Source organism: Hippocampus zosterae, chromosome 11, assembly GCF_025434085.1.
Source record: "Hippocampus zosterae strain Florida chromosome 11, ASM2543408v3, whole genome shotgun sequence".
NCBI classification, from domain to species: Eukaryota; Metazoa; Chordata; class Actinopteri; order Syngnathiformes; family Syngnathidae; genus Hippocampus; species Hippocampus zosterae.
In genome coordinates this window covers 11509152-11528058 of record NC_067461.1, presented here as the reverse complement: position 1 = coordinate 11528058, position 18907 = coordinate 11509152, and the positions used below count along the sequence as shown (strand labels likewise).

Here is an 18907-nt window from a genome sequence, read left to right as displayed (position 1 = left end):
TCAAAGCAACCAAGAAATCATGTACCTGCTCAATGCCTTACCTTCCAGCATTTTATCAGGCCAAGATAAATGTACCCATTTTGTCTCCTCATCCTAAATTTGGAAAACTTTGCTGAGAATGCCAGCCTTGTCTTTAGGACTTGAGTTTTCTTATTCCTCCACAGGGTCTGAATGCTGTCTGAGCTCTTGTTCTCTTCTACTAGAATCAACGCAGAAAACTCATCATTACCAGGTCATACTAAGATATGGGCGGAGTCAGCAAGGAAACCTGAACCCAAACTGTGTGGATATCAAATTATGCAGTTCACACATTGTGTTCATGTTTGTTTTCTTCTCCAGGAATATCCTACTGTTCACATTGCATTGCTGCTGCGTCATCCCACAATATTTCTGTACTGGATGGACTCTATTTTCAAAGTTAAATGCTTCACATAGTGGAGCTAAATGGTGAGATCAGTGTATGGACCTTGGCATGTTCTGCCTATGTTGCCACAAATGGAGGATTTGTGCCAATACAATACAATACAATACAATACAATACATGCTGATTTATATAGCGCTTTCACAACAGTTACAGTGCCACCTGACTGCTGATTCTAAATATTATTATATAATTCCTCATGTGTCTTTAACACATTGGACAGTGGTGTAGCTTCACTATTGCCATTTAGGTGACATCGCACTGTTAACTGTTAGCACTCATGCTGTGCAGAACTTCACAGCTAACAAATACTGCTTATGTAAGGCACAAATATAACAAAATATATGTAACCATGGTAACACCATCTATCTGCATAAGAAGTTTTTGCTTTTTCATCTTCCTTCTGTACTGCTGCCCTTATGTATATTTTATGGCACTTCTTGTATTGACCCTGACCCTTGTTTTAATTAATTTACTATTCAGCAACTTCCAGGGCGGAGTGAATGCATGAATTAAAATATTTGATAAAGAACTTAAAATCCTGCCCACATGGTCCCAAGTAAAGAAATGTAGAGCTTATGTGTTAAAGAGAACACAACAAACACAAAGAAATGGCCCAATATTTATTCAAGCTGCCGCTGGTGCAGTTTTGCAAACACGTCTATAATTGCCTCTATACATAAACCACACACACACACACACACTGTGACAACTGACAGACTGGGTTTCTTATATGTTCATCATGCACCTTCGGAGTTGTCACTCCAAGTCACTTCTCTCCCCAAATTGGCAAGGATTTTCAGCAGCAGTTCACGTGTGCTGAAATCAGTAGTTGGTTCCTGTGTACAACAAATAAAGAAAACAGTGTGCAGTTGTTCTTGTTTTGCTTTTTAGTCTCCAAAAAGCAAATAAATGAATACAAATGTCATGCATGTACACAGTCAGAAAGAGGGGACAGTATTGTGTCAGTTATAGTTTCATTTTCAAAAGCAAACCAAAACATTCTAACTCAAATGTCACTGCTACAAAAGTGACAGTACATTTGAGGTTACCATCCATGTTAAAGTTGTGGTTTGTAATTTGGACTGATTTTGCATGTATTTACAAAAATGAGCCACCCCTCTTGAGTAGTTCAGTTTCAAGACAACAAATCAGATGCAAAAAAAGATAAAGAGAACACGCAATGATCGCAAACTTGCAGGCAGCTAATTTCCAAGGCTCAGGCATTTTCTTGATAGAAGCTATGTTCTCTGAGCTGACAAGAAGATGCACAGTCAGAAAGTTTCCAGGATCATCTCTTCGACATGTTGCTTATCATATAGATCCAGCTTTTAACTTCAGAATCAACACCTGGCACTGTGTGGTGGTCCTGCTTCCGCTCGTGATGTTTTGCTTTGTTTTGGTCAACAGCGCTACCTACAGGTAAAAACGTAAATGACAAAAAAAATTAACCCTGTCCATGGTTCTGAAGGTTGGAAGTACACTATGATATTACAATATAAGATAACAGGACTAGGAATGTTTCAGTGACACTTTTGCTTGACGGTGACAATTACTGATAGTTTGGATGGGTAGATGGATGCATAGATGGTGAAGGAAATATTCACTGAAAATACAATAATTTTAGATAGGCATACAGTACTCCAAAGAACTATTATAGTCATCTGTGCCTTTTCAATGGCCAATTTTTCAAGCTATGTCAGGTGCAAGTACAACTAACAACCCATTAATGTGATTAATTAATTACTAACGAGTGTTTAGCACATCTGTCTCTACAAACTAGTTCTGGGGTTCTGGATTTGAATCTCAAAGTGTGGAGTTTGCATGTTCTCATGTTATTTTGGGTTTTCTTAAAGTGTTTCGTCTTCCTCCCAATTCTCCAAAACATGCATTTTAGGTTAATTGAAGAGTCTTCTAAAAATTAATATCAAAGCAAACACAAATATGTAACAAATACATCGGTATTGTTGCAAGTTCTATCAAAGTAGCAACAGGAATATTACACAATGCAAACAAAACACAAATATGTAACAAATACATCGGTATTGTTGCAAGTTCTATCAAAGTAGCAACAGGAATATTACACAATGCAAACACTCCTACGATGCAGTGCTGCAACAACACAACTCTACTCAAGGTTGGTGTCCAAGCGTGCTCGGTGATTTGAAAGAACATCAAATAGTGCTCTCTAGTGGACATGAAGAAAATATCATTACAAGAACATATCATTACAAGTATTTTTCATTTATTCATTCATCTTCCGAACCGCTTCATCCTCATTAGGGTGGCAGGGGGTGCTGGAGCCTATCCCAGCTGTCTTCGGGCAGTAGGCGGGGGACACCCCGAATTGGTTGCCAGCCAATCGCAGACTGTGTTTTTCTTTTTGACAACAACAATAATACTGCTGCTGATGATTAAAAAAATAATAATAATGATGCGAAACACTTCAAAAATTCAGTTTCCTGCGCCAGTCAAAGCTGATCCATTGCGATGTTTTATGAGAGCAGAGAGGCCGTTTGTGACCTTCCTGTCAGAAAATTAAGTCAATGACAATTTTTTTTAAACTACCTATTTCAAGTTATGTGATAGTTATCAAACATGTGCATGTAAAAGTCCCCCTAAAAATATTGTATGATGATTAAAAGATTACATCTCTTTTTTACTGAACATGAACTGGGAATTATTAAAAAAAAAAATCAAACTTCAAATCCTGCCTACCGGATGAGTCTTTGTGCCCCCTCCTTTTTGTTTCCCCTCCCTTCACCTGACACAGTATGAATAAACATCAAACTCATGAATATTTATCAGTTCGGGATGGCCACGGGCCCTCCGAGGGTCGCTTGATAGCTGAGAGGGGTCCAGTGGGGTTGCTTTGTCTGTGGCTTCTTCCATCCCAGCAAATTCCACAGAAAAGGACTTACAACTGTTACTTTTTCAGCCCACGGGGAATCATGGCTCGGGCCCCCGGCTATCGAGGACCTCTCCTGGGGGTGCTCCTGCACTTTGCTCTACTTTGCTCAGCTCAAGTAAGTCTTATTTGTGACCCTCATTCTTCTCTCTTTGTTTCTCACTTTAGAATGATGTGAAAGACGTGCAGGTGAGTGCTTTTGTACTTATTGTTCGGACAAATGAGCTGTGTGTGTGAACAGGTGTTTAAAAAAAATCTTTTCAAATGTTGCCAGGATATTGCAGATTTAAAATTTTTTATTTGAGTGCCTTCTTGTCCAGATTCATTTGGAGAGAAAGCATAACTATTGATACGGCAGTTACTGAAGTCAAATAAAAATTTGGTTGTTTCACAAAATTTTTAGTTTTTATGACTACAGTCATTTGTTGAAAAAAATGTCAATAATGTATTAGTTTTAAATAATGTGTTTGTAAGAATGACAAACAAGTAGAATTCTTTTTGCTACAAATTATTGAGGTTTATTTTTATTATCCACAACGCCCCTAGTTCTAAACTATCCAAAATGGTTCATGGAAATTCAAATGCATTCTCAAACCATATCTGTAGGTTTGTATGATATACATACTTTACATATGAATTCTGGAATTTTAATGTGTGATATGTTTGGAGTGGTTGTGGGTGCACCTGTGCACTGGATGTCCCTTTCATTTTGAGTCAAACAGCGAAGACATGAAAAATAATTGTGTATTTCCAAATTCCAACTGGTTTTGTGCAAATGTGTTTTTCCCTACTCAGCGGGAACAAGGGCTTCCTGGACCTGCAGGTGTACCAGGAATTGATGGAATCGATGTGAGTCCTTGAGTGCAGTCTTGTTTTTCTGCTTTCCTGTATTTGTGCCTCAATATTTTGTCATTCCTTTTAGGGAGAAAGAGGATCAGATGGCCTACCTGGTCTTGCTGTAACTATACATTTTGATTTCAATTTTGATACCCCCAGCTTTATTTTATTTTATATTATTAATATTATTTTATTGTATTTTGTTTTAGGCCTGTTTTCAAAAACTTTTTGTGGGATTGTCATTCGCAGGGACCTGATGGAGAACCTGGTAGAGTTGGATCTTCGGGATTACCTGGAATTCCTGGAAATGATGTAAGTCATCTATGTTTATATGCATGCTTTTTTGTCTCTGCATTTCAAGATGATTTCTATTTGATGTACTATTGGACCTTCCAAGGTTTATCTATCAAGTTATCACTTCAGTCAGCACATATGTTGTGTTGCCATTAATCCAGCGGACTGTAAAATGATTAAATGGGGATGTGAGAACTATTATATTTTGTTCACAACAGGGCATGAGTGTAATTTTTTAAAATCAAATTACAAAAATCATTGACCACCATTTGATTGGTTGTTTTAGCAATGCTATAATGACATTGTGGAAAGCCAAGGCACCAGATTTTGGCAGTTACTCAAATTTGGTACTTTATTCTTTTATAGTCTTCAATATAGTTGGAACACACCTCTGTAGAAGCAAAATGGATTTGTACCAAATTAAGGTCTATTCTTTGCTGTTTCATGTCAGAATGGCTGGTGAAAGGTAGTGGCGGAGATGTAGAGTTACTGTACTGAATTGACAGGTGATGAAAATCTCCTGATGCAGTGTCACAAATTTATAGAAAAAAAAGGTCATTAATGCGTCTACAACGATGGCACTTTAAAAACAAAGGCCTCTCTGTGATCCAGATGCAGTCGATATCTTCCACTGAGAATCCACAAAACAGTGTGGAATGATTCCTTGTTTGAAATGAGCCAAAGGAATGTTGCTTTCTGCTGCCTGCACTCTGAGTAGTTTGCCCTCTTGTCCCATTGCTGACTCCCTCCTCAAAACTTTCCTCCCGTGTGCCTCTTGAAGTTTTTTAGGATTTGAGTGAAACTGGGGATTTCATTAATGCTCCGTGCTTCACCGTAATATATAATGTAACAGCTGGTAAGAGGTGGTTCATCCCTTTTATGACCAGGGCTCCTCCCAAAAGGTGAAATTTATGATGATGTAACATGATAGCGATCTAATACTGAATATGGAAAAATTGCCAGAGGAAAGGCACTGGCTCCTTTCACAAGCACATGGCAAGGTGAGCTAATCCTGACTGAATGTGCTCTCTGCAGGGTTTGACGGGCCCTGTCGGAGAGCCCGGGCCTGACGGTCCCCCCGGACAGAAAGTAAGTGACTAATGAGGCCTTTACCTCAGAGAACATCCGGGAAACGGTGCCAAGCTGCTGTCTGCTCTTTTGCCGTTCTTTGCATAAATTCCTCCTGACAAATGAGACCTAATCCTGCAAGTCCTCCGTGTAATCTCCGTGGGGAGGCAAAGCCCGGCATTGCTCCTCATTAGTACAAACATTGCTGGGTCAAGTGTGCCTGGCCGGCCCAGTCATGTGATAACTATTTAGTCTCATATAGATTGTTTGTACAAACTTTGAGTGTCTGCATCAATCCAATCCATTAAAAAAAGCAATTTTTTTTCTAGGGTGAACCTGGAACAGTTGGACCTCGAGGAGCTGCTGTGAGTTTCACATCATCTCCAAATATACGTCCAGCAAATTACATGAATTACTCATCACACCGTTTTTTTTCTCCTCAGGGTATCGGGTCAGATGGACCCCCTGTAAGTTACTCATCATTCATATCCATACTTTTTTTTCGTCTTACAAAGTGCTTGTTTGCATGTTTTAGCCTGAAAACAAGTTTCATCTCCATCTGGTTTGATTGTGACAGGGGCCACCTGGGCCAGGAGGACTTCCGGGCCAATTGGGAAAAACAGGACCACCTGTAAGTACAGAAAGTGTTTTAATGAGCTACTCTTTATTCAAAAAAGTGAAAAGGACTTCATGTGTGACTCAAAAATAGGGAATGGCACTTTTAAACCTCTTTGATAAAGTGACAGGTACTGATAATCTGCTGTCATTAGAATTAGTTACGGTACATTATAAACTTGATGGAAGCGGAACAAACATTAAGTTGATGCAACCAAATATAGAGTATCACTCTACAAGGGGTCAGATATGACTGTCAGGAGTATCTTTACAAACTTTTTGTGCAATTGCTGTGCACAGGGGCCGTTGGGTGTGAGAGGGCCGCAAGGACCTCGTGGACCAACAGGGCCACGGGTAAGTGACGTCTTTAATTTGAAAATAAATTGACATGAACTAAGTGCACTGCTTAATGTGCATTGAAAAACACTTAAAAAAATACTCAATTTTATTTCATCAAGTGGTTGAATGAAATAATATCATCTGGCTCCAGATACATTTTTTTGAGTGCACCATTTATCTTCTTAAAAACATTTAGTAGTCATGCTCTCTAAGTATAAAACACATTTCCTGTTCTGTTGCAGGGAGCAGCTGGGATGCTGGCCAATGCCGACCTGGTAAAATCAGTCCAAACAAAGATATTTGATTTTCGTGACATGTTTTAAATTTCTGACTTTTCTGCTGCTGTTTAGTGTGCCAACTCTTGTCCACCCGGGACCTCTGGACATCCTGGCATTCCTGGCATGAAGGTGATTGAAAGAGTGGAATCTTGTGTCAACACAAAAGTGTCAAAGTGTGAGCCAAACCTTTTAGGGAACAGAACAAAACTGCAGCCTCTTTTCGTCGCATTCCAATACAAATATACAGTAAACTCAAAATATTATCGCTATTTTACATTTTTTTAGACCCCCCCCCAAAAAAAACAAACAATTTATCAACTTGTCTGCAGGTTGCCAAAAAACACATTGAACACCTATAATAACTGCTTTTCCCTCCCTTTTTTTGTTTTACCAGGGCCACAAAGGTGTAAAAGGTGAAGCAGGGATACCTGGCAAACAAGGGCATAAGGTATATACGTATATATATTACTCAAATATTCCATGCAGGTAATTCAACCAAGTGAGATTTAGGCACGTAAATGCGCAACGCATGCCAAAGCATTCCCATACGGATTACGCCTGAACCCCCCCGGTAGGAAAATCTCACTCCACAGTATGAGTCAAGCATTTTTAGTGCCGCTTATTGTCAAGAAGAGGCCAGACCCACCCGTGTAATGCCTCTGATACCTCTCCAGGATGATTGATTTGAAATGATGTTCAAGCAACCTTTTCCCCTGGAACGTCTTCATAAACAATATAAATGGAAATGAGGTGATCATTCTGCGTGCAGGATATGATTCACCATCCGCCTCACAACGATGTTGTCTGTCACGGACTAACGGGGAGCCGTTTCAGTTACCTTTGGCTTGTTTATGCACAGCCACTTGCCATTATCAATAAAATGATCACAGTTTCCATCTTGTTCAGGTCTAAAGTCCTCCAAATGTGTGAACTGAGTGTACAAACGCTCCATGAAAAGTTGGAGGTCTCTGTAAACATATTTCTTCCCATTTATTATATCAAAAAAGGCAGATGATACATTTGGCCGCTCATTCTTTCTGGAGTTGCCAGTGAACGAATACAAATGTGTTTCCCTTTGAGACGAGCAGAACTGATCATTCATCTGCACTCTGACGTAAAACATGCTGACTTGTTTGTTGTTGTGTACAGTTTCATTATCCGGCCTCTGTTGTTTATTTCTTTGAATAGCCTCTTCTATGAGCCGTAATTAAACAAACAAATTGCCTATTTAATGACAGAAAATCTGTGATGATTCAAACCCCCAAACGCTTTCTCTCATATCTAGTGCAGAGTCAGCACATTATTTATTTGTAATTAGCAAAGCGGGGCAACAAGTTGCAGTTAAATCATTGGCTTAGCAAAAATTGAAAACAGAACGTTGTTCTTGTTTTCCCATTAACATAACCCACAGTTTTTTGTGCAAGCGAGAGGCATAACTACTGGTGTGATATATATATATATATATTTATTGATTTTTTACCCCACGCTGGTGATGTTGTTTGTGTTTTCGTGTTTGCTTCTAGGGGGAGGAAGGAGAACAAGGGGGTCAAGGCTGGGTCGGTGCACAAGGACCGACGGTGAGATTGACTATTTGCATTGCTTTCAGTGTGTGTGTGTGTTGTGGTCACGCTCGCTTTTATGTCATTCTCCGGCTGTCTCTGTGTGTTGTTCCAGGGCGCACAGGGCATCCGTGGAGCCACAGGAATGATGGGCACTAAAGGAGAGATGGTTGGTGATATATATATATATATATATATATTTTTGCCCTTCTGCAATTTTTATCCATTTCAGTTGAACTCTGACAAAATGTGTCATGTTTACTGTTTGTTCTCTGACAGGGGGCTCGGGGTCCTGATGGAGATCCGGGTCCTCAGGGCGTTGCTGGTGCATCTGTAAGTGTTTAAAAGTGTACAACATGGACACAAAATGTACTATAGGTTCTGCTAGACTTCAGTTTACAAAGCAAGGTCCATGAAGCCCTGCTTTAGAGAGGAACACAAATTCCTGCATACATGCTGCAAATCTCGTCGAAATTCATCCTAGCAGAGCGAAAGCCATTACCCCAATTTTTCTTTGTCTATATTACGCTTCCTAATACTTTTGTCCACATAGTTTCATATACTTCTGTGTGAACAAGTTACTATCGAAAAAATAAACAATGCTAGTAATTCTCGAGGGCACTGAATAGATGACCAATGGACTGTTCTGTTTGTCTTAGAAGATGTTTCGCCTCTCAACTGAGTAGGCTGCATCAGTTCAGAAAACAAGGCTAGGTTGGTTGTTTAGGATCAGCCTAAACTGACATGGAAAACCCGGCTATTGATGCCCCAAATTGGATGAACACCCCAAGCACGAATGGTATCCTTCAATGGAAATGCAAAACAACAGTCTCATCGAGAGGACTTTGTCTGCCAACAAGTCATTGTGTAAAGAGTTTGGACTTCCCACACCAACTTAGTGCAGTGCAAACAAAGCCTTGTTGCTTGAGCTGATGAAGCCTAATGAAACATATTCCAAGATAAGCAGTCCAGATGCGATCGATTCAGTGCTGTGAGGTTGAAAAGACCACAAGCGAAAGTACTCGTATTATTCCTTATGGTGCTACAATGCTTTCTCTGACTTGTAATATGTGATGCTACCAGTTTCTTTTGAAGTTACTCTCATCTAGACAACTATGGAACTGTACGATTTCAGGGTGATCAAGGCCAGCGAGGTGTAATGGGTGAACCTGGGCCCAAAGGTGAACAGGTAGGTTGGCACATCATCACTTATCTTGTATAAGTAATGTTTGTTTGAACAATCTGACCAAAGGTTTTGTTGGTCAGGGTTTACAAGGACCAAGAGGTATCACAGGTCTGCCAGGTCCCAAAGGAGATGCTGTGAGTATAATTTGTATGTCAAATACGATGACAATGTTAAATTTTCTTTTGGGCTTATTTTATTATTCCCACCAGGGTTTACCTGGAGTGGATGGCCGTGAGGGTATTCCAGGCATGCCGGGAACAAAGGTAAATTTCCTACTGCTTCGTATTATCATTCTAAAGTATGTGTTACAATTAGATCTTCCTCACTGTTTGTTTTGCCGACAGGGAGGGATTGGCAAACCTGGACTTCCTGGAGAGGTTGGCCCTCAGGGCCTACCTGTAAGTCTGACCCCCAAACTCAGCTCAGCACACCAAGTTTAAAATGCCACCTTCTCCCACCAAATAATTTTGCTGTATCATATTTAATGATAACCTGTTATGATCTTAACCATTGAAAATAAACACTTGATATTACCCCAACCCTGCACACACACACATACGCTACGAAAGAGAAATTACGTTCTCGTTGGCACGAGTGTGCAAGCAATGCTTTTCCTGCCTTCTAATGTGTGAGGAGCCTAATGAAAGACACTAATGGGACTCAACTCAACTGTGACGCTGTTAAGCTAAGATTGTGTCGGTGTTCAAGTCGTCACACGAATTAAACCTTGAGGGTGCTGTGATCAAGACGTTTATAAGCAGCTTATTTGGGCCAGTGGCTCAGACAAATATAATGAATCCATCTGTGTGGAAACGCTTTTTAAAGTTGTTTTATGGGCTCTTATTCTGTGTGTTATAGGGTTTGCCTGGCTCACCTGGACCAAAAGGACAGAGTGGCTCAAAGGTTGCAGTCTTGATTCATAACTAAATCTTGCTTGCATTCATATTTTAAGTGAAAACAATCACAATTTGGACTGCTTTGGTGCTTTAGGGAGACGTCGGTCAAACAGGCTTCCCTGGAACGATGGGCTCAGCTGGAAAAATGGTATAGCACATCCAGTTATTATCCACCAAGGCTTGTATTATATTGACCTGACGGAAACAAAACACAAAACACCTCTGACCTTTCTCCTCTACAGGGCGAGCGTGGGGAACAAGGCGAGGTTGGAGTCGCTGGACCCATTGGTGAACCTGTGAGCATTCACCCCGGTTTCATTTTAATGGTTTTAATTAAATTAAAAGTCAAAGGACCCCCACTTCATTATTGTTAATCCTCCTCTATGCTTGCAGGGAGGATTGGGAGAACAAGGCCCAGTGGGTCCAGTTGGCAGGCCTGGTTCCAGGGTATATTTACTAATGAGCAAATATTTATTTCATTTCATATTCTTTTACTGGAAACATTGAGAGGCTACTTAACATATTTAATGTAATGTCCTTTATTTGGTTGAGCACAGTGAAATGCCACTGGGTATACTGTCATATATTTATTTATTTCATTTTATTTTAGTGATAACATAAGCGGATAATTGCATAAGTTATTTCATTCGATATATTACAATGTCAGATGCTTTTGAATTTAAAGGAAAAAAAACTGAGAAAGTTTCTTCCTGGCTCTTGTTTCTCAGTAGACTTTGTTATAATCGAGTGGATCTCGCTTGAGGTCTACTTTCACAGTGAGGAGTGAACAGGCTGAAAGGGTCCACTGTTCCCAGTTCTGACATTCCGCAGAGATCAAATGGGAGACTAACTGAAAATATGCTGCGATGCATTATGTGCTTTGCTAAGACATTTTATGCACTCCTGTATATTAATGGTGCACAGCATGTAATGCCTTTGAAAACGTCAACATTTTTTTTTAAATATGACCGTACTATAATGCTTTTCATTGTCTTCTCTTATGATAAAGTACGGCAGTAGTCTGTGTAGTAGTCGTAGTAGGATTCATTTCTGATTAACTGCATTAAATCGTTTTTTGTTTATGAAATTTCTGTTGAAATTTTAACCCACATACACACGTATATTTCATTGTGAATTATATATTATGCGGCATGATGAATGAATGGTAAGCATATTTACCTCACAGTTAAGAGACTGTGGGTTCAAATTGGGCTCTATATATAGATATATACAGAGAGAGAGGGGGGGGGGGCGGGACACGTTGGGAGGGGGACCTTTTAAATGTGCTTTTGGGTTTGTGATAGGGACCCAAAGGTGACCCCGGCCTTCCTGGTATCCCAGGCCCTCCTGGCGTTCCTGGCATGAAAGGAGAAAGGGTAAGGAAATATCACAATAGTCCATCTTAGAAACACAATATTTTTGTTGATTGTGACTCAACACAGAACTCTCTGTGCTGAAGACTAATGCAGACACGCACACACACACACACACACACACACACACACACACACACAAACACACACACTTGCAGCAAAACTCATTTGTCTCGTTGATTACAGGGTGAGCGAGGAGAAGCAGGGCCCAAGGGAGACCAGGTATAAAATCCTCATATGAAATGATTATTTCACGCATGAGGTATAATGATACTTAACCCCAAAAATGATTGCATATTTTTTCAGGGTCCACAAGGTGATGAAGGCAACCCTGGAGACAAAGGAGATAATGTAAGTTCCTATGCAAATTTGAACAGTTTTCACTTGAACTCTCAGGAAAATACAATGCATCATGTTCCCATTTTTGTTTATATCTCATGTCTCTTGAAGGGTGAACCTGGAGAAGGTGGAGCAAAGGGAGAGGTGTGTAGCAGTTTAGTTTTTTGGCATTGTAACATTTCTTTTGAATATATTCACAACTGCCTAATTAATTGCATTGGCAATTTATGATATTTCTCCAGATTGGAAACCCTGGCGAGGCTGGCAGAAGAGGTCCAGAGGGAATTCGAGGCCAGCCCGGAATTGAGGGTCCACCCGGCACCCCTGGACCGCGAGGAATGCAAGGAAACAGAGGTCCACCTGGAGTGAGAGGAACACAAGGTCCCGCGGTAGGAAGAGTATACTCTCGCTACAAAGTATGCACAATGCAATCATTGCAAAAAAGAACAGTTAAAAGATTGACTGGGAGAGGACAGAGTGAGATATCAGCTAGTTGTGTGTGTTGTTTTTGACTAATTTATTGTTGTCATTGTGGAATTCTAGAGGCATCTCAATGAATGGCAATGTTGTGGGGACCGTCAAAAAAGGTGAAAGCCATATGTGCAGTGGATAACGACCCGGCTGGGATACAAATAGCGAAAATTTGCATAGAATTATCCGCCCTTGAAGTGCATATGGAGGGGGGGGGGGTGACCCCCCGCCCCCCCTAACAAAAACACTGCTATGCTGCGTTGTCCGTGAAAAAGGGAAAATAGGAAAAAACACACCCCGGAAAACAAATGCAAAAAATACACTATTTACATTTCACTTTTTGAATTGAATTTCTAAAATGAATGACCCTTTATTCGACATTCTTATTCATTGAGAGTTTACTTGAAATTTTAGGTCGAATTTGCCTAAAGGAGATCAGCCATCCATTTCCCTTTGATGAAAGATGTTATCATGTTGACAAATTACAAATAGGAAAGAAAATCTTGAATGAAAATGGGACCGAAGTGTTATGATATGTTCAAACACTGTTTTGCAGGGAAAAGAACCGAGCGACCAGCACATCAAGCAGGTCTGCATGCGAGTCATGCAAGGTAAGAAGTGATGACCCCATTCATCATCCCCTTGTGCCTTGTTTAAGACGCAAATCTCAGCCACAATGCTTGCTTACAAGAGCACACACACTGTAGCGTGGCGCTGGCCTTCTGCTCCCTCATTGATCAGGACGCTTGCTCAATACTACACAGTTCACACACAGAAAAGAGAAGGGCTCATAAGCAAAACATGAAATAAGATTCAGTCCTTGTTTATTTGATGGATGAAAGATCTCCTTGTTCGCCTCGGAAGAAATGTTCCGGCGGAAGACACAACCTCTCTTCTCTTTATTCTTTTGTTCTTGTGTCTTCCAAACTCATCTCCTAGAGTCATTACTTTTTTATAGCCGAGCTGCTGAAAAATTAATTACACCTCGAGCAGACCTCCACTCCTCTGCTCAGAGAAAAGAGAGTCAATGCCAGGGAAGGCAATGTTTAAAAGGAACAGTCTGGCTGCATGCACTGCATGAATTTTCAGCAAGAGACAGGAAGAGCAAGATAGCAGGCAGCAAAGAATCACAGGAGATTAATATTGGATCATTTGCATCGTGAACATACGTTTTCTCAGGCTCATTGCTGTATTAAAAAAGTACAGTCTTTTCTCTGTTGAATTGACTGAGTGTTTTGTTGAAAGACAGGAGAAGTTTTTCCTGACTTCATTTCCTGCTTCACTCTGAATTGAACCCAAAAGAGTATCAAGACTATCTCCATGAGGCCAGCATAACACTGGTGCCGATCATAACTCTGTGGTTTAATTCTCTCATAATAGAACAACTGGCTAATTTGGCTGCTAGTTTGAGAAGACCAGAGTCTGGTGCTGTTGGCTTACCTGGCAAACCTGGACCCCCGGGCCCTCCTGGTGCTCCAGGAGACAATGGCATGCCAGGACAGGCGGGGACGAGAGGCCTTCCTGGACTCAAAGGGCCACCAGGGCAACTTGGAGCAAAAGGACCTAAAGGTAACTAACATGACATAGTTAAGCAATTTGTGTGCTTTTGTCCACTTGAAAGCAGCACGCCATCAAACCATGTTTAATTAGAGTAGAGGAAACAGTTCCGTTGTGTATGGGCCAGACTCTGATTATTCATCTATCCATCCATTTTTAATCCATTTTTCCTGGACCCTATTCCAGCTGTCTGCGGGCAGTCGTCGCGGTACATCCTGAACAAACTGGTTGCCAGCAATCACACCTAGGCACAATTTTGAATATTCGATCAACCTGCCAAGCAATCAAACCCTGCACCTCTACACTATAAACCGACATGCTAACCAGTCAAGCACCGCGTCAACCGCCCCATTATTCATGAAAAAAAAATGAGAGTGAGATCTTATTTATCGATTGATTTATTTTCGTACAAACACCCTCAAAATCTGAAAAAAAATTGCTAATTACAGATTCGGTTTGCCAAGTAAGATGAGGCACAGTATGGAAAAAAAATCCCTCCCTTCCAAAAAAAGTATTTAAAAACGAAAATCTCAGACCATGTGAAACCACGGGTGCTGAACACTGTCAGTATGCAGAGGCTGACTGTAGTTTTAACTTGTAATATAACCATTCACCACTAGATGGCAGACATTGCTTAGTTATGTGCTTATAATAATAATAATACATTTTATTTATAAGCGCCTTTCAAGACGCTTACAACTGGTTCTACTTGTATATTGCCTTATACGACGTAATTAGGTCGAACATTTTTTTGCGGATATGGAATGATATGCAGGGCAAACGTAGCACCTCAGTATTATTAAAATTAGGGAGTTGCTCTTTCTGAAAAAAAAAAACATCATAAAATAAGTTATGTTTTAGTGTGCTGTTTAGCAGTTTTGTGCTGTACATGAATGATCATTTTTATGCAAGAGAACCCTTTGCACTGACAAGGTCGGTTCCCCCTCCAGTATTTAAATTTGCCCTCCCCGTTTTATATCTAGCTCAATGCTATTAAGTGGATTGGCGTCATCATTTGATGTTCGTCGCTTACAGGTGAAATGGGTGACAGAGGGTCCCGCGGGCCGACAGCAAGAGGAGCCAAAGGTCAGCAAGGACCTCCAGGACTCCCTGGTGAGTAAATGTGAGATTTTCATTATATCCCAGGCTATGTCGAGGCTAACTAGAGGAACTATCACAGGCGAGGCTGGCAAACCTGGTTATGGTCAGGACGGTCGCGACGGCCAGAGGGGACCTCCTGGTCTTCCCGGACAGCCCGGTGTACCGGGGCCTCCCGGTTCAGCTGGTCCTAATGGTTACTGTGACCCATCCTCTTGCAACCTGTCACCAGGCGCTCAGCCTGTGGATGTGAAGGGACCTGCAAGGAACTAAAAGCCACTCTGGGAGAGACAGAGACTATTGGATTCGAACATGTTTCATCTCAGGGGTTTGTGGTGCCTTCCCTCCATTAACCTCTAGTCATTTCTTGACAAGCTCCGCCACAAAGTGCCCGCCTCCAGAAAAATACACAATTTTTTATGTGTTGCCAAAGTCTTTTTTTTCTACCTGGATGTATGTTTTATACTCCCAACAAGTTGTCTCAAATAGTTCATCCCACTTTCTCTCCATTCACAGTTTTGCCTTTCCTCAACTAAAAAAACAAAACAAAAACAAAAAAACCCCTCCCTAAATTTCCTCACAAATCATGTCTAACAGTCACCCAAATATCTGGATTAGGTAGTGCCTTTTTGCGTTGTATGTGGTAATTTATCAAAGACAAATGATTTTTTTTTTTAACGACTGTCTACAAATCATAAGTCTTTGCGGTTGCAAATAAAAAGGACAGAAGGTGTCACAATGGCCGTATGCCAGTGTAGGTTGTAAATCTGTAAAAAAAAAAGAATTTGGTTGTGGTAAAGTTTATTTCCTACAAAACAACCTGATGTGACATTTTGCCTCATTGTACAGGACGACAGCGGTCAATTTTAATAATGATGAGTGCAATTGTCATAAATGTAACAAATACAATAAAAAAATACACACAACACCGTTTATTTATTCTGTATGAAAACCTTTGGTTACTAATGGAAGATTTATTGATTAAAAAAATACTTTCAAGATTTGGTATTGTGTTTAATGGAGCTCTTTTTAAATATAAATGGAGACAATTTGCAGGCAATGAACGATAGATATTTTTTAAAATATTGCTTTGGTCTATTTTAAATTTGTATTCATTTATATATGATTGTTGAATAGTCATGAACTTCGACATAACTGGCTCTCCTAGGGGCCATTGTTCTATGTTATTTCCACCAAGTTTCGAGGCAACAGTCTGCAAATGATTTTTTTGCGGACATAAGGAAAAATCACACATTTGCAAAGCGCTGCTTGAGGGTTTTAAGATGATGTATGACATGATGACCTGTGCTTTGTTTTCAGAACTTGTCAACTGCAGACAAAACAATCACATGTAACACCTTAACATTTTTAAAATGAAAAAAATAGCATCATCACAATAAAATGTCAGAAAAAAACAAATATAAGCAATTCCATGTTTCAGGGATTGACACTTAACAAAATACAACGGAATGCCACAAATAAAGCAGTGTATAACATTTATTGCACACGATTAAGGCAGATATCAGTCCGGATCAAGAAAATGTTGCAAAGGAACATGTCAGAGAGAACTTCTGCTCATGGTAATACAGTACATGTAAATTAAACTCACAACACTTGTGAAAAACAAACAAAAAAAAAGTACAATTTCCAAAATAGGTAATCACACTGATCACAGAGTGAGGTAGATATTGAAGCAAACAAAAATGAGGACAAAAGGACACCGAGTACGACACCAGTTTATAACCAGTTGCAGGGAGAGCAGCCGGCAGACATTTTTAATTTGAGAGAGCATGCTGAGATGTTGATCCATACTCCCCATATAACAAGATGACGTGACATTATACTAGTTACAGAATAACTTTGCAACTGGGGGCTAGAAAAAAAAAACAAAACAAAACAAGACCTGACAAGATAAGCAGTTGATTGAAATGATGCAACAACAAATAGACACCTTTGTTTTTGCGCTCCACTTACAGCTAGATGAATTTGAGAAAGATTCTGGTGAAGTGAGCTGTGACACGAAGAGCTACTTTTCAGTCCCCCCTCGTTATCCCAGCTAAATTGAAGTCACATGACTATTAAGTGTACACAAACGAGAAGCTCTCATCAGTACAACAGAGGAAAAACAGGAAGTTCAGATTACTTTTCGTGCCTTTGGAACTCGATCAAGGTCAGTTTTATTTTCTCAGGGGGGAGCCCATTAAGAGGAACATGATGAAAAAAGCCACAAGCCAATAGAAAGCAGATTGTCCATATCCAATGCTTCTCCTCTATTGAATATATATTTCATTGTCATCCAGCAGGGGGCTCTTTAGACTCATAAATGAATGCTTCAAAAAAAAAAAAAAAAAAAAGACCAACTCGCATTTTAAAACCCAGCTGATGACAAAACAAGCATGCTTTCAGAACGAAAAAAAAAAGACATTTTGTGTATGATGTGATGTTCTTTGATGTGAGACTTGGAAGACAGAAAAAAAGAAACAACAACAAAAAATTTGAATGAGGGAAAGAGCCGGTTAGAAACTCACACTTTACAATATCAAACACATTAAAGCAGAAATTAAAGCCTTTGAGTCCAACTGTCAGTACAACAGCACCAAATAAAAATAAATTAATAAATAAATAGAAGCACATTTCACCGTATTTCCTCAAAGAGTGGCTTCAACAACAAATATCGCAAAAGCTTGATAACTGCTGTCAAGGGTGTCACAACCCATGAATAGGTTCAAAGGGCAATTGCTTTTTTTTGCGACAGGTAGGTTTGGATTTTTTTTTTGTTTGTGTAAATAAATTTAAATGGTATTTAGAAACTGCATTTTGTATTTCCTTGGTTTGTCTCCGTGTGATATCTATTTATCCACACACACACACACACACACACACACACACACACACACACACACACACACACACACACACACACACACACACACACACACACACATTATATCTCCTGTGATTGTGTGGTGACCAATCCAGGATCTACCACGCCTCTCTGTACCAGTTCATTTTTGAGCCATATGGATAAGCAGTACAGAAAATGTACAGATTGAAAAAAAGTTATATATATATATGTACAAAGAAATACGGTAATACCTGTATAGAAAACAGACTGAGCAAATAAATAAATCAATATCTTCCAGTCTTAAGGCAATGAAATACATCTCAAAAAAGAACTTGGATGTGAACATGTCAAGTAATGATGTAAGTATAATTCACTTTTGCGCAGTGTTCTTATTACTGTGGTGGCGTTGAAAAGCAAAAATATACAAATAGACTGGAGGAATCATCATCTGCAACCACTGTGTAAACACAACACAACACAGCACTTGAAATTTACAAAGGCACACAAAGCAGTCAGCTATCAAATTGTGTACGACTGAGGACTTTAACATGTCGTTAAAATGATATCTTGCTTGTGTAATTACATCATCAGGTCCCATTACAAGCTCCATTACCCAGAAACAAAATGAACGTGCAAAAAGAGTCATCACTCATTCTCCTAGTATACAACTGAGAGTATTTACACATCGCCGCAAGATTAAGCATAAAGTGTATGATGGAGCTACAGGGACACTGTAAAAAAAATAATAAATAAAATTACAATAAAGGTTTAACACTTAAAGAGCGCCTAATTTTCTAATCTAAGTGTTAAATTGATTCAAATG

General features: G+C 39.8%; 1 protein-coding gene across 1 annotated transcript; it reads left to right on the top strand.

The window, feature by feature from the left end:
• Positions 1–3237: 3237 nt before the first annotated feature.
• Positions 3238–16165, top strand: col9a1b (collagen, type IX, alpha 1b). The gene is made up of 32 exons (XM_052079456.1): positions 3238–3447; positions 4125–4178; positions 4252–4287; positions 4416–4478; positions 5496–5549; positions 5858–5893; positions 5972–5995; positions 6106–6159; positions 6444–6497; positions 6725–6757; positions 6833–6889; positions 7155–7208; positions 8284–8337; positions 8435–8488; positions 8599–8652; positions 9455–9508; positions 9586–9639; positions 9715–9768; positions 9850–9903; positions 10364–10408; positions 10496–10549; positions 10644–10697; positions 10795–10848; positions 11706–11777; positions 11961–11996; positions 12081–12125; positions 12225–12257; positions 12356–12502; positions 13141–13195; positions 13965–14153; positions 15177–15254; positions 15322–16165. The coding sequence occupies exons 1-32, from the start codon at positions 3373–3375 to the stop codon at positions 15510–15512; spliced, it is 2025 nt and encodes a 674-aa protein (XP_051935416.1). The 5' UTR covers positions 3238–3372; the 3' UTR covers positions 15513–16165.
• Positions 16166–18907: the final 2742 nt, after the last annotated feature.

Excerpts from the sequence above, each read along its gene's own strand:
- col9a1b (XM_052079456.1), top strand. The coding sequence starts at position 3,373 with ATGGCTCGGGCCCCCGGCTATCGAGGACCTCTCCTGGGGGTGCTCCTG. Across the intron at positions 10,409-10,495 it reads AAGGACAGAGTGGCTCAAAG|GGAGACGTCGGTCAAACAGG; the intron begins GTTGCAGTCTTG and ends TTGGTGCTTTAG. Across the intron at positions 11,778-11,960 it reads CTGGCATGAAAGGAGAAAGG|GGTGAGCGAGGAGAAGCAGG; the intron begins GTAAGGAAATAT and ends CGTTGATTACAG.